The following is a 15,918-nucleotide window of genomic DNA, read 5'->3' as shown; positions in this document are numbered from 1 at the left end:
CAGGTCATGTGGGAGGGAGGGATTAAGGCAGGAAATCATAGCAATTGGAGTCAGTGTTCAGGGCTGATGGAGGGAAGAGGCCATCAAAAGCAGCCTCAGGGCTGTCCTATCCCACTGGGGAGACCCCAGCTTAAGAAAACCCAAATAAACAAGAGTGGAGTCGTCAAACACTAACAGTGTTCCATTGCTTAAAATACTGCATTCAGTGAGAGTGTATCATACTGAATTACACCAATAAAGTGAACTACTTCATCTGGCTACTCAAAATATATGAAACATTTACAATTTGGCTAATAATTAATGTTTTGGGAACTTTTGTGTGAGTTTCTTTTAACATAACCTCTTTTATGCACTTTTTTGATCAGAAGCAGAGGCTGGATTCTCATTATCATGCAGTAATTCAGACAGATATGTTATGTCACACTCTAGTCTGTGAGTGATTTAACATTGTAGTAAGTTAGAATAAGCAACATGTCCCACGTTTCTGGTGTTGAAGAAGGTAGCTATGTGTAAATAGCAAAGACTGAGTATCCAGGGAATGTAATACAGGCTTATGACTATCACCTGTTTGTGTCATTGTGTGTACAATGTCACGTGTCCAACACACCATCATTTCCCATGTTGGATCTAGAATTCTTTTTGTGTAATGTGATATCTTAAAATTAGAAGGAAATAGATTTTTTCTTCTGTTAGCATAGTTCATTTTGATACATTTTTATTATCTTAGGTTAAATTGACTTTTTATATTCTAAAATAGGCTATTTTACTCTTCATTTTCTAACAGCATGGTCTAATGAGAAGGCGTTGGATGTCAGCAAGTGTGTACCAGTGGAGTTCATGAACTAAAGGACTGGTCTTAACTTTTGATTATTGAAAACAAATGTTCAATCCCAAACCTAATTTTAATCTAACACATTCCCAGCCTGTCTCTAGTTCTAACCAATGTGTTCACAGATAATACACATTTTAAAATTAATTACACAAATTATTTCAAGGCTTCTTGAATTATCCTTCTTACTATAAAATTGCTTATTTTCTCCACATGATAAACATATGCTACAGACAAAAGTTATTATCCCACTTGATAAAATCTCAGAGAAGATTAGTGTCTTGATCAACAATACACAGCCTGTTGGTAGAAAAGCCAGAAAGAGTACCATGTTCTACTTATCACATCCTTGGCATTTTATAAAAGTTTAAACTTAAAAATAAAGATGCTATCTACTTTGGTCTGGAGTGACTATTAACACATGATCATTTATAGGTTGTTTAAAGAGAATGGTTAAAACCTCCATATGTTCTAATCCTGGAAAGTCCATGTCCTTTACAAATAAATTAATAATCTTTTATCATGCAAAAAATTTCCTCATGCTAGAATTTCCTCTCAACACTTAGTCTTGCACTCTTCTGCATAAAAACAGGTGCTTCTTGGATAAATTCCGAGTAACAAATTTATATATATTTATGGGAAAGCAATTAAAACTGCTCGGTAGACCCACAGAATGTTGAGGTGGGAAGTGTGATGAGTCCCAGTCAATGATGGCTGCTCCTGAAAGTCCTAGAGCAAAGTGTAGGAAATGAGTATGAAATATTTGCATAATCTGAAGCATAATCACATAAACACCTAGTGGACTGTTAGAGAATAAAGTAATCTGAATTCAAGATTTATCACTAAATATCCTTCCTAATTTGGGATTTGTGTTTTGAAATCTAAGTCTTATGCCTAACAGTTTAAAGGCCAAGTAAAAAGAGTTATGATGAATGGATTACAGTAGCTGTAATGTAAGCCAGACTGTCATTTAGTTGTGGTAGTTCATTGTTCAGGTGAACCCCTTAATATTAATACAGGTGGAGTTTTTCTTTTTGGTTTATGAGGGCACAAAACAGAAGGAGGAGAAGAAAGGAACTTGTTTAACCTGAAGTTAGATAATAAAGTTTATTAGAGCCAGAACAGTTGAACTTTTGTGAAAACTTGAAGAGAGAAATATAACTAACCAACCACGTGCTAGATTATTTTTTTTAAGATTTTATTTATTTATTTATTTATTTATTTATTTATTTATTTATTTATTTATTTGAGATACACAGAAAGAGGCAGAGACACAGGCAGAGGGAAAAGCAGACTCCTCGCAGGGACTCCGGTGTGGCACTTGATCCCAGGACTAGGATCATGCCCTGAGCCACAGGCCGATGCTCAACTTCTGAGCCACCCAGGAGCCCCCCATGCTAGATTTTTTTTTTTTAATTTTTTTTTTATTTATTTATGATAGCCACAGAGAGAGAGAGAGAGGCGCAGAGACACAGGCAGAGGGAGAAGCAGGCTCCATGCACCGGGAGCCCGATGTGGGATTCGATCCCGGGTCTCCAGGATCGCGCCCTGGGCCAAAGGCAGGCGCCAAACCGCTGCGCCACCCAGGGATCCCGCTAGATTTTTTTTTTACTTATTCCTGCCTTTGGTCCCCAAGAAACCCAAAATCATCCTAATATTTTCTACTATTTCCTTTTCCCCTCACCCCTGTCCCCCTTAAAGACACTAAAGATTGTCAAATTAACTGACAATTGAAGTAATGCAGCACTAAAGAAAAATTTAAACCCAGTAAGTTCATTTCTATGTCCTGGGTTCTTTCTACATCAGTAAACCATCCTATAAAGATAGAATTCCTTTTTGGGGGAAAAGATGAACTATCACCTTGTTATAATCTCAAAAAAAGATGTTTTCCTCTCAAAGAAGGCTGAAATTTTGTACATGGAATCAGGGAATTTGTGAGGTGCTTTTTCTTTGAATCTTTTGCCACCTTAAAAAATGTATGTGTATTTCTATTTACAAAAATTCCTTAGCATTGCCATACCTGGAAATCCTAATTGGAGTGGTCTCTGAACATCTGGTTGTCTGCAGCCTTTTGAGGCTGAGAAATTGAGAACATCCACATCAAATAGCTCCAGTTTCAGGTCATTGTTTCTCAAGTAACAATTAACCTGTGTAGTACGTTGCCCGAATGATAAGAACACTTTACATATTATTGAGTACATGAGTGAGTGCATTGTTTTATTTCCTTGATTTTAGAATTTTATCAGTTAAAAATATACAGATTTTAAGGAAGGGAGCACTAGAAGGCACCACTAAATAGTAAGATATGAATTTTAGTCTGAGTTTTGATTTCTGAAATGTTAAAATGTGCTTTTTAAATTGAATGAATATAGCACTTCAGTAACCTTAACCTTTCCCCCATTACTTCTTTTGCCTTTATTGCCCATCTTAACGTCCTGTCATTCCATTCATTCATCTGCCTGTATCTAATCATCTCTAATTTTCAGCTACTGAAACATGACTATATTGTTCTCTCAAAATTGCAATTCCCATCAAATTGCGTTAGCATCTTTCAAGTGTAAAGCTAACTAGGAGAAAATTGTGAGGAAAAATAGTAACAGTATTTCTTTCCATGGTGATTTCCTTGTGGATGACTAAAAGTGAACTTTTATGGATTAGGAACTTTGGAGGACTTAAAGCCATACACCTATGGTTAGGACCACATTCCATTTATTAAGATATTCTTCAGGATCTGACATCGTGTGAGATAAATAGGTGAGAAACCTCAGTATATATGTAAAAAAAGCTTCATGTGTGGGAGCTTGTAGGAATAGCATGTTTTAAGAGGATGGTTAAAGTCGGAGGACCATTGTAACTTTTATAAAGAATTTTGACATAAGTATGAATGATTTTATTGTGTCATTTTACCTTGTTCCAAGAATGAAATCTTACACTAAGTTGACTACTGGCATTTCCTTCATTGTTTTCCCATCAACCTTTTGCTGTATCATCAGAGGAATGTAGAAATACTGGATTATTATCTAATGAATTCCAAAGTCAGAGATCTTTGGATTTAGTGTAAGATTTTCTTTAAGGGCTAGCTCGACAATGCACAAATCCAAAGGGATAATTCCACACATGAATTTGCTGTCTTTTGAGTTTAATTCATTTTGTTACATTATAGCCATATTACCACCAGTGAAAATTTTTTATTAGTCCCTTTTAATTAATTTCTGAAATATAATCAAAGTTAGTTTGGTCATGTTTTTACTACTTTGAGTTATTAAATAGATTGTGATATGTTTACCTTATGTGGTCTAAGGAATGAGTAGATTTGTCTGAAAATCTTAATCAAATTCTTAGATTGATATTTGAGACATAATTTTTTGGAAATGGAGATAGTGGAATATTATTAGGGTGGAAGTATCATATTCTACTTACTACGATCTTTGTCGGTGAATCTGGGCTCTGTTCCCAGCTCCAAATAGAAATGCTAAATTATCTTGGTTAGATTTCTGATCCATCATATGCTTCAATTTCCCACTTGTCTTTTTAAATTCTTTCTTGGTATTTTGCCAGAGTCAACTAGAAAATGTCTCATGTACTTTAGGTTTTAAGAGAGAAGACGGTATAAAACGCCTCAATTATCAGAATAAATCTAACTAATTTGTGATGATCCACTTTGTGATTTTTCTCCCAGAAATCTTTAATCCCATAGGAGCTTCATTGGCTACTTGGCACATATCTGATCAGGGCAAATTCATGTCATTTCCAGCAAATATATATGTAGGTAATGCAGAATGCTTTTGATTAATCTGTGCCCAAACTGCATTATAAAGCATACTGACTCCAAAATCCAACATGCTCTCAGGCCAAAAGAAATGTATTTAAGAACATATTCCCAGTTTTTAAAAAATTTTTTTAAATTTTTTATATTTCCCAGTTTTTGATTATCTAGTCCTCTTCTTATATAAATGTGGGTAGTTTGTACTTTAAGAATTGATTTTGGGGGTGCCTGGGTGGCTCAGTCAGTTGAACGTCCAACTCTTGATCTCGACTCAGGTCTTGATCTCACAGTCATGATTGGAGCCCCACATTGAGTTCCACGCTGGGCATGTAGCCTACTTAAAAATAAGTGAGCTTTTAAGGTTGTATCTGTGTTAATCTCAATATCATAATCAATGAATTCTCCCTTGATTATAACAATTTAAAAAATTATAACAAAATGCATCTTTCGTTTTTATATGAAGTCCTTCAGTTTAGTGATTAATTTCACCTTTGTCATAAGTCTAAGAATTGGCAGATGTGAGTGCTTACCTCACAAAATCGGGTATTGCAGTAACAGGACTGATTTGCCTGTTTCTCTAGTATTAAGCAAATTTTTCAAATTCATGCATTTGGGCCTTGAAAGACAGACTCACAGTTTATCTTTGACTTTAGACTGGGTCATATTCATGAGATTTTGCATTTAAGGAATAAGTGAAAGTTTTAAGACCCCTGCACCCATTGAAATTCTCTGGGCACAGTATTGGTAGTGGGGTAAGTGTGTAAATTTAAGTTAGAACATTATTCTGGAGATGGTCACTGTTATTCAAGATGGTCAAACATCTTTTCACAGCTGGCTTATGGCAATTTATATTCTTTTGTGTTTTTTCCTTTTTTTTCTACAGCTGTTGTGAACTTGGACAATTCTGTGGTTGATCTGGAGACCCTTCAAGCTCTCTATGAGAATGTGAGTAATAGAAGGAATTTTATGTGTGAGTATATAATACATACACAATACTTGCCAATATGCACATCTAGACTCATTGCCTTAATGTCCTTTAAGAAAAATTGATCTGGGTGTACTGAATTTACTTAAGTCTAAGTTTATTAAGATATGGTCTAGGCAACCTACTGGACAAATGTGCAGTCTCATAATTTCAAAGATTGTGGTTCAAAGCTTGCAGCATATGAAGTCATTCACATTCCCTCTTTTGAAATATAATAGTCAATGCTTAATGTAGGGGTTAATTTGAGCTAAGCATTGTTCTGTGCACTAACTCCACATCAAAACTCTAGGTAGGATTTACTATTATCTCCATTTTCCAAACTTTAGGAATTTTGTGGAAGTTTAGGCATAGCAAGGTCAGATGACTTGCTCAAAATCATACAGCAAATGTAGCATAGCTGGGGTTTAATTCATTCTGGCTCCATTGTTCTAAACTGCATAGTTTGCTTCACCAAGTGGCTGAACATTCAAGCTTTCTTCTTGTAGCACTTTTTCTTAAGTTAGGCAGGAAAATGTATAAGTAACGGAGAAGTATGACTGTAGCATGATGTAGTCTGTGCCTTTGGAAAGTGCGATCTGTGTGGTGATATATAAAATGGTTTTAGATGACACATAGCATTAAATAACATTGATTCACTTAGTAAAAAAGTGATTATCTTATTGGGGCTGTAAAGATGCTTCTGGATTATATTTAGGAGAAAGTCTCATCGTGGCTATATTTTGTACTTGGTATCTTTGGGCTCTCTCTCTCTTTTTTCATTTTGTTTCTGCTCTTGACGCTAATGCACCTGGTCTGTAAGCCTCTGTTCTCTTTAGGGGCATGGCCTTAGTTGGTCCTTGACTTTTCAGCCCCAAGTTAAAGACTTCCTGGCTCTGGAAGACACACATGGTCAATAAGGATGCAGACTTTCTTCCCTGACTACTCCCTTGGGAACAGTGTATTGCAACGGCTTGTCCACTCTTGAGCTTGGTACTTTTTAAACTTAGGCATATGTGGTCTCCCCTGTGAAATTTAGACCTCTGTAGGAGAAAATATTTCTAATGGTATATCACATAGAATCTCTTGGTCAAGTGTAGAGTTGGTACCTGGTCAGCACAGCGAACGTAGCAGTTAGATGGAGTCATTCAGAAACCTTGAGAGGGCAGATTTGAATAGTTGATTATAGAGTTGCCACTACATGATGGAAAGCTGTAAAAAATAGATCATGTTTTTAGTATATTAGTATCCTAGTGAAGTGGGTATTTAAAACATATCTATTCAGAGGTATAGAGAGTTTTCATTTCTCTTGAATCTTTGATACTAACCCTCCCCCAACCAGGAGAGCCATATGGAAGAAATGAGGAAATACCAGGGAAAGGAATTTCTTCAACAAATCATAATGATATATGATGTTGGTATATGTGTAACTGCTTCTTATACATACATTACATATACATATATACAAGTGGTTAGTTATATACATAATTTATGTGTGTGTATGCATGTGTTGTGTATATTATATGAAGATAGATGAATGTCTTAACTTGGTATATCCATGTGCACAAGTATACATAGAAAGAATACATAAATTGGGCACAAGTATATTTATGAGGGAAGTTTAATTTGCAGTGATTCAAAGTATTTTATTTGGAAGTTTTTAGCCTTTAAGAGCAAGTTAATTTCATGAAATATAAATTTCTGATTGAACAAACTACATAGCTCCCCAGAATTTGTGTGTCTAATTTCTCATCATCATACTTTGTGAAAGTCCATTGAGTGTTAGCTGGAACTGGTTGAATTTGTGGCTTTCTTTTTATTGTTGTTGTCAAACAGTGGTTCAGGCTTTCGTTGTGTCAAGGAAACAATAGTGAGGATGGTTCACAGTAATATTAGTTCAGGTAGGAATAGTCTAGATTTCTTTGATAGCTATCTATGGTAGAAGAACTTAAAGAATCCATTATGAATAATAGATAATTGTATATAACATATACAAATAGAACTCATTTTAGTGCCTGGTTAACTTCCATTAAAGTACAAGCCCAAAGAGGGAGAAATATTTGTTTTATCCATTGACAATATCTCCAGCATCTAGAGGTAAGGAATATTGGGCACATAGGAAGTATTTAGTAAATGTTAAATAAATATTTATATGAGTTAATGAGTGAAATCTACTGATAGGGTTTATTTCAAAACCTCTTTTGGGCTATCATGTAGTTTTAAGATCCAGTTTGTCTGTTCAAACTGTTTGATACCCACTAGAAATAAGGATCTATATTGAATATCTATTTGTGCTATTTTTATTTCTTTAGTAACTTAAGAGGATTTAGTGTCCAAAATAATTAATGATTCTTTTCTAGGGATAAATGCTGAGAAAAAAATTTGTGCATTTTTGAGTAATATGCAACAGTTGCCGATAAAGTCTTCCTCATTTAGCAAATGAATATGCCTATAACAAAGCAAGGATCTCTTAAATTAAATAATTGAAATACATATTCCCAGCTCCAGCAAAGATGCATTTATTCAAATTCCTTCTTTTCAGTTGCTTAGTTAAGTCCCTTATATGTATGAATTAATTTAATCCTCTAAGTGGCCTTGCCTATGATTTCTGAAGAAGAAATACTATTGTTATCTAACCCTTTTAGGAAAAATGAGACAGAGAGAAGTTCTCACAATTCCAAGCTGGATTGACACCTGGTCACTTCCCCTCAGGAATGTGCTCTAAGCACAGAATTTCCTGGCTCATGGTGATAACTGAATAGAGCCTTCAGGGGGCCTGAGATAGCACTTTGTGGTGAAAATGAACACGAGATAAAAAGTCATAAGAACTCTGTTCAGGTCCTAGCACCACAATTAAATAGATATATACCATTGTTTTTTTTTTAATTTTTATTTATTTATGATAGTCACACACAGAGAGAGAGAGAGGCAGAGACAAAGGCAGAGGGAGAAGCAGGCTCCATGCACCGGGAGCCCGAAGTGGGATTCGATCCCGGGTCTCCAGGATCGCGCCCTGGGCCAAAGGCAGGCGCTAAACTGCTGCGCCACCCAGGGATCCCGATATATGCCATTATTTTCAGTTTCCAGATTCTCATTTCTAAATGGGGTTCCTAATAATTCATAATAATATCACCTTTTTCATCACTATCAAATAGATGTAGAAAGACTTTTCTAGATTACTCAATACTTTTATACTTTAATTTTTTTTAATAAAAATAGGTGTGGGTATAGAACTATGTCAAATTGCAGATGATTTCATCTAGGATTGGCAAGATTGAGGGTAACAAAGTTTGTGTGCCACGTAAATTAATGCAAAATTGGACCTTTCCCTCAAGGGTCTCAAGATTTTGCCAAGTGAAGCAGATTAACGCTACATGTTTACAAGCAACATGAGTTAATAGAGAATACTTTTTAAGTTATAAAACTCACAATGATACTACTTTACTCACAATCCTTTTATAATTTGCTTTACCTTTTGAAACAATCTCAAAGATAAAATAAAGTTGCAGGTGTGGCACAAAGATAGATATATCATAGCTATAAATTATATATATATAGTGCCATTTGCAAATAAATTGCCAACATTAGGCTCTATTTTCTCTGAATACTTGGGTGCATACTATCTACAAATAACAAACCTTTAACCATAATGCAACCATCAACATTAGGAAATTAACGTTGATATATTACTGTCATGTAATCTTCGGAACCCAGTCAAATTTTGCCAGTTGTTCCAATCGTGTCCTTTATATTTTGGACATCTTTCAAATACTGTTGTGCTTCCTGTTGTCCTTTCTTTGGGAACTTGCCTCTTTTGTGCTTTATATTAATTATCATTATGTGTGTATATATCATATCTTTCAGCTGAACTATAAATTCCTTATTAGGAGGATTTGTATATTTCACATTTAACATAATGGTTGGCATATAATATAATAATTACTAATTAATTAAGGAATGACCTGTTTTTGTTCTCGATATAGTTTTATAATGGAGGTGCATACTGTTTATATCACTATATTTCAAATGCTGTATTTTTTTGAAAGATCAGTATAAATGTGATGATCTCAGAAATATATTTTCAAAGATTCAGAGTTACTGTGTAAATAAAGTTAACCATTACTATACCAGAAATTTCATTATATTATGTGTGGTTTTCCAAAAAGCAGTTTGAATTAAAATAGCAACATTCTTTTGTAGGGTAAACAGCATGTTTGTTTCATTTATGTTCTAATTTTGGAGATTATTGCCTCAAGAGTCCCTTGTTGCTAGCAAAATCTTGCCTTTTCTTAGATTACCTTGAACCTTTTGAGTGTCCAGGGGATTGTCAGGCAGCTTGGGCTTTCTTTTTCAATTGACACTAAATAACACATACTTCAGTGAACCCAGATGAACCCAAGACCATAGAACCAGTTATAGTTTATTTTTTGTGCACAGTGCAAATAATTTTTTCCATGTTTTTTAGTTGCTGTCTGTATATTTACACGTGACTGATAAAAATAAGGTAGCATGCTGTATGAATGCACATTTCTGGCGTACCTTAGTGGGAGTCCTACTTCCCACTTCCCAAACTTTACAGCAGTATCATAGCTAGATTAAAATACACCATAGTTTCATTTAGTGTGACGATATGAACATACTTTTAGTACTCTTTCCCTCCTCTACTCCAAATCACACAAACGCATACCCAGAAGAAGTTATAATTCTAGCTACATGAAACTATCCTAAGGTGACAGATTCTTCCTATTTTTATCTACAGTGTATCAGATAGGGCAGCAACTGTGTAACTATAATAGAAGTTTTATATCTTCTCTATGCTATTTACTGGTGTGGAATGAATGAGTGAATGAGCTCTTTGAAACAGCAGCTCAGCATAGTAAAATTTTCAAGCTATTTATCACTGCAATTCCTTTCCCTTTCACACTTCTAATTCCTTTCCCTTTCACACTTCCAGCTTCCTAACTCACATATATATGGAGATTAAGCCATCTCATTCATATACACCAGTTTTTCTTCATTGGCCATTACCATTTTCTCTTTTTCTAAAACAAATTCTATAAATACCTTTGTGTCTTCTTATGTTCCAACCAGTGAGATGTTCTCATTCTGTACTCATTTCTTCTCCCAGCTCTCCTTTGTCAAAGCATGCTCAGATGTCACTCAAATTTAAAAGGAAAATAAAGAAGTAGCTTACTCTCTTTGCTTAATTATTTATCTCATTAAAAATATTTACAGAATGCTAACTAAATGTCAGTCACTATGCTACAACCAATGCTCAGTAGTAGTAGCTTCTGTGGTTTGTCTCCTCCAGATTTCATAAATGATGCCTTCCTCTGGTTCATGTACACACACACTCAGAAAGAGAGAGAAGGAGAGTTAGAGGAGTCCAACTACAAATGGGCTCTGAACACATGTAATCGGTAGGGAAAGCATCTCTGAGGAAGGGATGTTGAGAGTGAAAATAGGAGTCACCCAAGAAGGAAATGAAAATGTTCTAAGCAGAGAGCACAGTGTGTGCCAAGATTAGGAAGCATGAAAGGAGTTAGCACACTGGGGAGAAGAAAGTATGTTTGAGTAAATAGCTCTGGAAGGAACGGGCAGAAAGATGTGGAAGCAGACAGTGGCTAGGTTTAGCTAGGGATTTTAGGGCATTTTAAGAGAATTGTGAAATTTAAAAATTTTCCCTTTAATTCTGTCAATTTTTACATCCTATATTTGGAGGCTTTCTGATTAGACCCATACACATTTAGATGTATTTTTGGGTTAAATGTCGCATTTATCATTATGAAATTATTTCCTCTGGTAATACCTACCTGGTTTTGAAATTTATTTTAACTAGTACTTAAATAGCCATTCTACCATTCTTATACTTACTGTTTACATGGATTTTCTTGTTCTATCCATGTACTTCCAACTTACCTGTGTCTTTTTTAAAAAAGATTGTTTATTTATTTATGAGATCCAGGATAGCCCTACAATTTTGCATTCCAACTAACAGTATACGATGAATGTTCCAATTTCTCCACATACTCATCAACACTTATTGTTCTTGTGTTTTTTGGTTGTTTGTTTTTGTTTTTTGATAATAGCCATCCTAACAGGGGTGAGATAATATCTGATTGTAGTTTTGATTTGCATTCTTCTGAAGACTGGATATTGTACATCTTTTCATATACCTCTTGGCTGTTTGTATGTCTCATTGGGAAAAATGTCTGTTAAAGCCTTTAGCCTACCTTTTTTTTTTTTTTTTTTTTTTTAAAGAGAGAGAGAGAGATAGAGTCAGAGAGAGAGTCAGAGTGCAAGCAGGGGGAGAGGGAGAATCTTAAGCAGAGATCATATGTGAGCCAGAATCAAGAGTCAGACACTTAACCAACTGAGCCACATAGGTGTCCCTAACCTATTTTTTAATCATGTTATTAGGAGTTTTTTTTTTTTTTTTTTTTTTTTGCTATGGAGTTATTGGAGTTTCTTATATATGTTGAAAATTAATCCTATAAAATTTATATGATTTGCAAATATTGTAATCCCACTTGTCTGTTTTTGCTTTTGTTGTCTGTGCTTTTGGTGTCATATCCACAATATCCTTGCTAAGACCAATGTGATGAATCTTTTCCCTATGTGGTCTAGGAGTTTTATAGTTTCCAGTTAAGTCTGTGGTTCATTTTGAGTGATTTTTGTGTATGGTATAAGAGTCCAGTTCCATTCTTTTGCTTGCGGATATCCTATTTTCCAACACTACTTGCTGAAAAGGCTGTTTTTCTCTGTTATGTATTCTTGGCACCCTGGTTGAAGATTATATTGAATTGATTGTATATCTATAAATTTATTTCTGTGCTCTCTGTCCTGTTCTATCGCTCAATATATCTGTCTTTTTGCCTGTATCATACTGTTTTAATTACTGTAGTTTTGTAATATAATTTAAAATTAGGAAGTTTGATGCCTCTAGATTGGTTCATCTTATTCAAGATTGTTTTATCTGTTGGGGGCTTTTTGTTGTTACAAATGAATTTTAGATTTATTTTTCCTACTTTTGTTCAAAACAAAACAATCCAGTTGAGATTTTGCACTGAATTTGTAAATGGCTTTGGGCAGTTTTAACATCTCAATAATATTTAGTCTTCTAACTCATGAGCATAAAATATCTATTTATTTGTGTCCTAATTACTTTCTTTCATCAATGTTTTGCAGTTTTCAGTGTACAAGTCTTTCACTTCCTTAATTAAATTTATGGTTAAATATTTTATTCTTTTTAATGTTTTTACAGATAGGATTGTTTTCTTAATTTCCTTTTCAGATTGTTCATCATTAGTTTATAAAAACACAACTGATGTTTTTCCATGTTGATTTTGTGTCCTTTAAATGTTTGGTTGATGGGGTACCTGGGTGGCTCAGTCTGTTAAGCATCCCAGTCTTGATTTCAACTGAGATCATGATCTCAGGGTTGTGAGATTGAGCCTTATGTTGGGCTTTTATTTGTTGAGAGTTTTTTGATTACTGATTCATTCTCCTTAGTTATTATGTTCAGGCTTTCTTTTTCTTTTTGATTCAGTCATAGTAGGTTGTATATTCCTAGAAACTTACTCACTTCCACTTTGTTGGCTTACAATTTTCATTGTTGTCTCATGACCCTTTTTATTTTTGTGGTATCAGTTGTGTTTTTGTTTACATTTCTGGCTGTATTTATTTGAGTCTTCCCTTTTTTTCTTGGCTACTCTAGCTAAAGGTTTGTTAATTTGGTTATCTTTTAAAAATATCTCTTAGTTTCACTGATTTTTTTTTTTTCTATTTCTGTATTCTATTTTATTTCTGCTCTATTTTTATTATTTCTTTTTTTTTTTATTTTTATTTATTTATGATAGTCACAGAGAGAGAGAGAGAGAGGCAGAGACACAGGCAGAGGGAGAAGCAGGCTCCATGCACTGGGAGCCCGATGTGGGATTCAATCCCGGGTCTCCAGGATTACGCCCTGGGCCAAAGGCAGGCGCCAAACCGCTGTGCCACCCAGGGATCCCTTCTTTTTTTCTTCTAATTCTGGATATAGTTTATTCTTTTGTAGTTAGTTCTTTGAAATGCAAAATTATGTTGTTTATTTCTTCTTTTTAAATATGGGTGTTTATTGCTATAAACTTTCCCCTCAGTACTATTTTTGCTGCATTCCATAAGTTTTGATATGTTGTATTTTCATTTTCATTTGTCTCAAGATATTTCCTGACTTCTCTTTTGATTTCTTATTTGAACCATTGGTTGTTTAAATATGTCTTGTTTAATTTGCACCTATTTGTGAATTTTATAGTTTTCTTTCTGATACTGATTTCTACTTTCATTCCACTGTGATCAGAAAAGATACTTGGTATTAATTCAGTATTCCTAGATTTCTAAACATTTGTTTTATGAACTCTAACATGTTTTCTGTCCTTGAGAATGTTCAATGTGTGCTAGAGATGCATGTATATTCCATTTTGTTGGATTAAAATTTTTGTACATGTTTGTTTGGTCCATTTGGTCTATGGTGTTAACATATCCAGTGTTCCTTTGTTGATTTTCTGTCTGCTTATCTATTCACCATTGAAAGTGGGATGTTGAAGTTCCCTACTAATAATTGTTTGCTGTTTATTGCTCTCTTCAGATCTGTCAGTATTTGCTTTATATTTTTATATGTGTAGATGCTGGGTCCGTATATATTTATAATGTTGTATCTTCATAACTGGCCCTTTTTTCTATATAATGACCTTTGTTGGCTCTTATAAATAGTTTTTTACTTAAAGTCTATTTTTTTTCTGATGTAAGTATAACCTCTTTTGCTGATTACTATTTGCATGGAATATCTTTTTCCATCACTTAACATTCAGCCTATGTGTCCTAAATCTAAAGGTAAGTCTTGTAGATAGCATATAGTTGCATCTTATTTTTTAAACCATTCAGCTACTCTCTTTGATTGATGAGTTTAATCTATTTACATTCGAGGTGATTATAAGTAGCAAAGTATTTGTTACCATTTTGGCAATTGTTTTCTGTTTGTCTTTTAGATCTTTCACCCATCTTTGCTCTTTCTGTCTTCTTTTGTGTTTTGTTGTTGTTTTTTGTTTTTCTGTTTCTTATTCACATGCTATGATTCCTTTGTCTTTGTGGTTACATGGGGTTATATAAAATATCTTATAATTAATTTATTTGATTTTATACTGATAATAATTTACCTCTACTTGCATGGAAAACCTAACTTCTATTACTCTGCCTCCCACATTTTGTTATTGATTTCACAATGTACGTATATTCCTATTGTGTATTTATTAATTTATTAATTTTTTAATACATTTGTCTTTCAACTTTTATACCTAGATTGAGTGATTTTTTCACCTCCAGTTTAGTAATACAGATTATCTACATGTTTACCTTTAGTAATGAATTTTATACTTTCATATGTGATATGTTGTTATTTAGTGTCTTTTCATTTGCAGTTAAAGAACTCTCTTTAGCATTTCTTGTAAGATATTTTTACTGATGCTAAACTCCCTTAGTTTTTGTTTTTCTGGGGATGTTTTAATATCTTTTATTTTTGAAAGGCAGTTTTGTTGAGTACAGTAATTTTTTTTTCTCTTAGTGCTTTGACTGGCAATTTTTTTTCTCTTAGTGCTTTGAATATATATCATCTCAGTGCCTCTTCTTTTACCATGTGTCTGCTCAAAAATCTACTGATTGCCTTATGGGGATCTTCTTGTTTGTGACAAGTCACGTTTTTCTCACAGTTTTCAAAATTCTCTTTGATTTTTGAGACTTTGATTATAATGTGTCTTGAAATAAGCCCCTTTGTATTGATCTTGTGGAAGATCCTTTGAGCCTCATGAAACTGGCTGTCAATATCTGTTCTAAGATTTTGGAAATTTTCAGTCATTTCTTTATTTTTTTAAAGATTTATTTATTTATTTATGATAGACAGAGAGAGAGAGAGAGAGAGAGAGAGAGAGAGGCAAAGACATAGGAGGAGGGAGAGGCAGGCTCCATGCCGAAAGCCTGACGCGGGACTCGATCCGAGGACTCCAGGGATTGCGCCCTGGGCCAAAGGCAGGTGCTAAACTGCTGAGCCACCCAGGGATCCCCAGTCATTTCTTTAAATCAGCTTTCCACCCTTTCTTTTCCTTGTCTAACTACTGGCACTACCATAATGTATATATCAATCTGCTTAAAGTGTCTCATAAGTACCTCAAATTATCCTCATTCTTTTTCATTCTTTTTTTTCCCTTTTTGCTTCTTTCTCCTAGTGGATTAATTCCAATGTTTTTGAGTTTACTGATACTTTCTTCTACTTGATCTAGTATGATTGAATCCCATTTTTTAATTTTTCAGTTCAGTTATTGGATTCTTCGG

General features: G+C 34.3%; 1 protein-coding gene across 7 annotated transcripts in view; it reads left to right on the top strand.

Annotated features, from left to right (window-relative positions):
- FMN2 (formin 2) overlaps nucleotides 1–15,918 on the top strand; it is a 370,841-nt gene that overhangs the window by 193,811 nt on the left and 161,112 nt on the right. For 6 of the 7 annotated variants that reach the window (XM_072830426.1, XM_072830427.1, XM_072830431.1 and 3 more), the window contains one exon: nucleotides 5,479–5,540. In XM_072830426.1, the coding sequence (XP_072686527.1) occupies nucleotides 5,479–5,540 (62 nt within the window). Of the gene's footprint in view, nucleotides 1–5,478; nucleotides 5,566–15,918 lie in introns of all 7 variants that reach the window. The other variant, XR_012032920.1, reaches the window with a different exon arrangement.

This window comes from Canis lupus, chromosome 6, assembly GCF_048164855.1.
Source record: "Canis lupus baileyi chromosome 6, mCanLup2.hap1, whole genome shotgun sequence".
Lineage (NCBI taxonomy): Eukaryota > Metazoa > Chordata > Mammalia > Carnivora > Canidae > Canis > Canis lupus.
The sequence above is the reverse complement of the archived record's forward strand: the minus strand, read 5'-3'. Positions and strand labels throughout refer to the sequence as shown.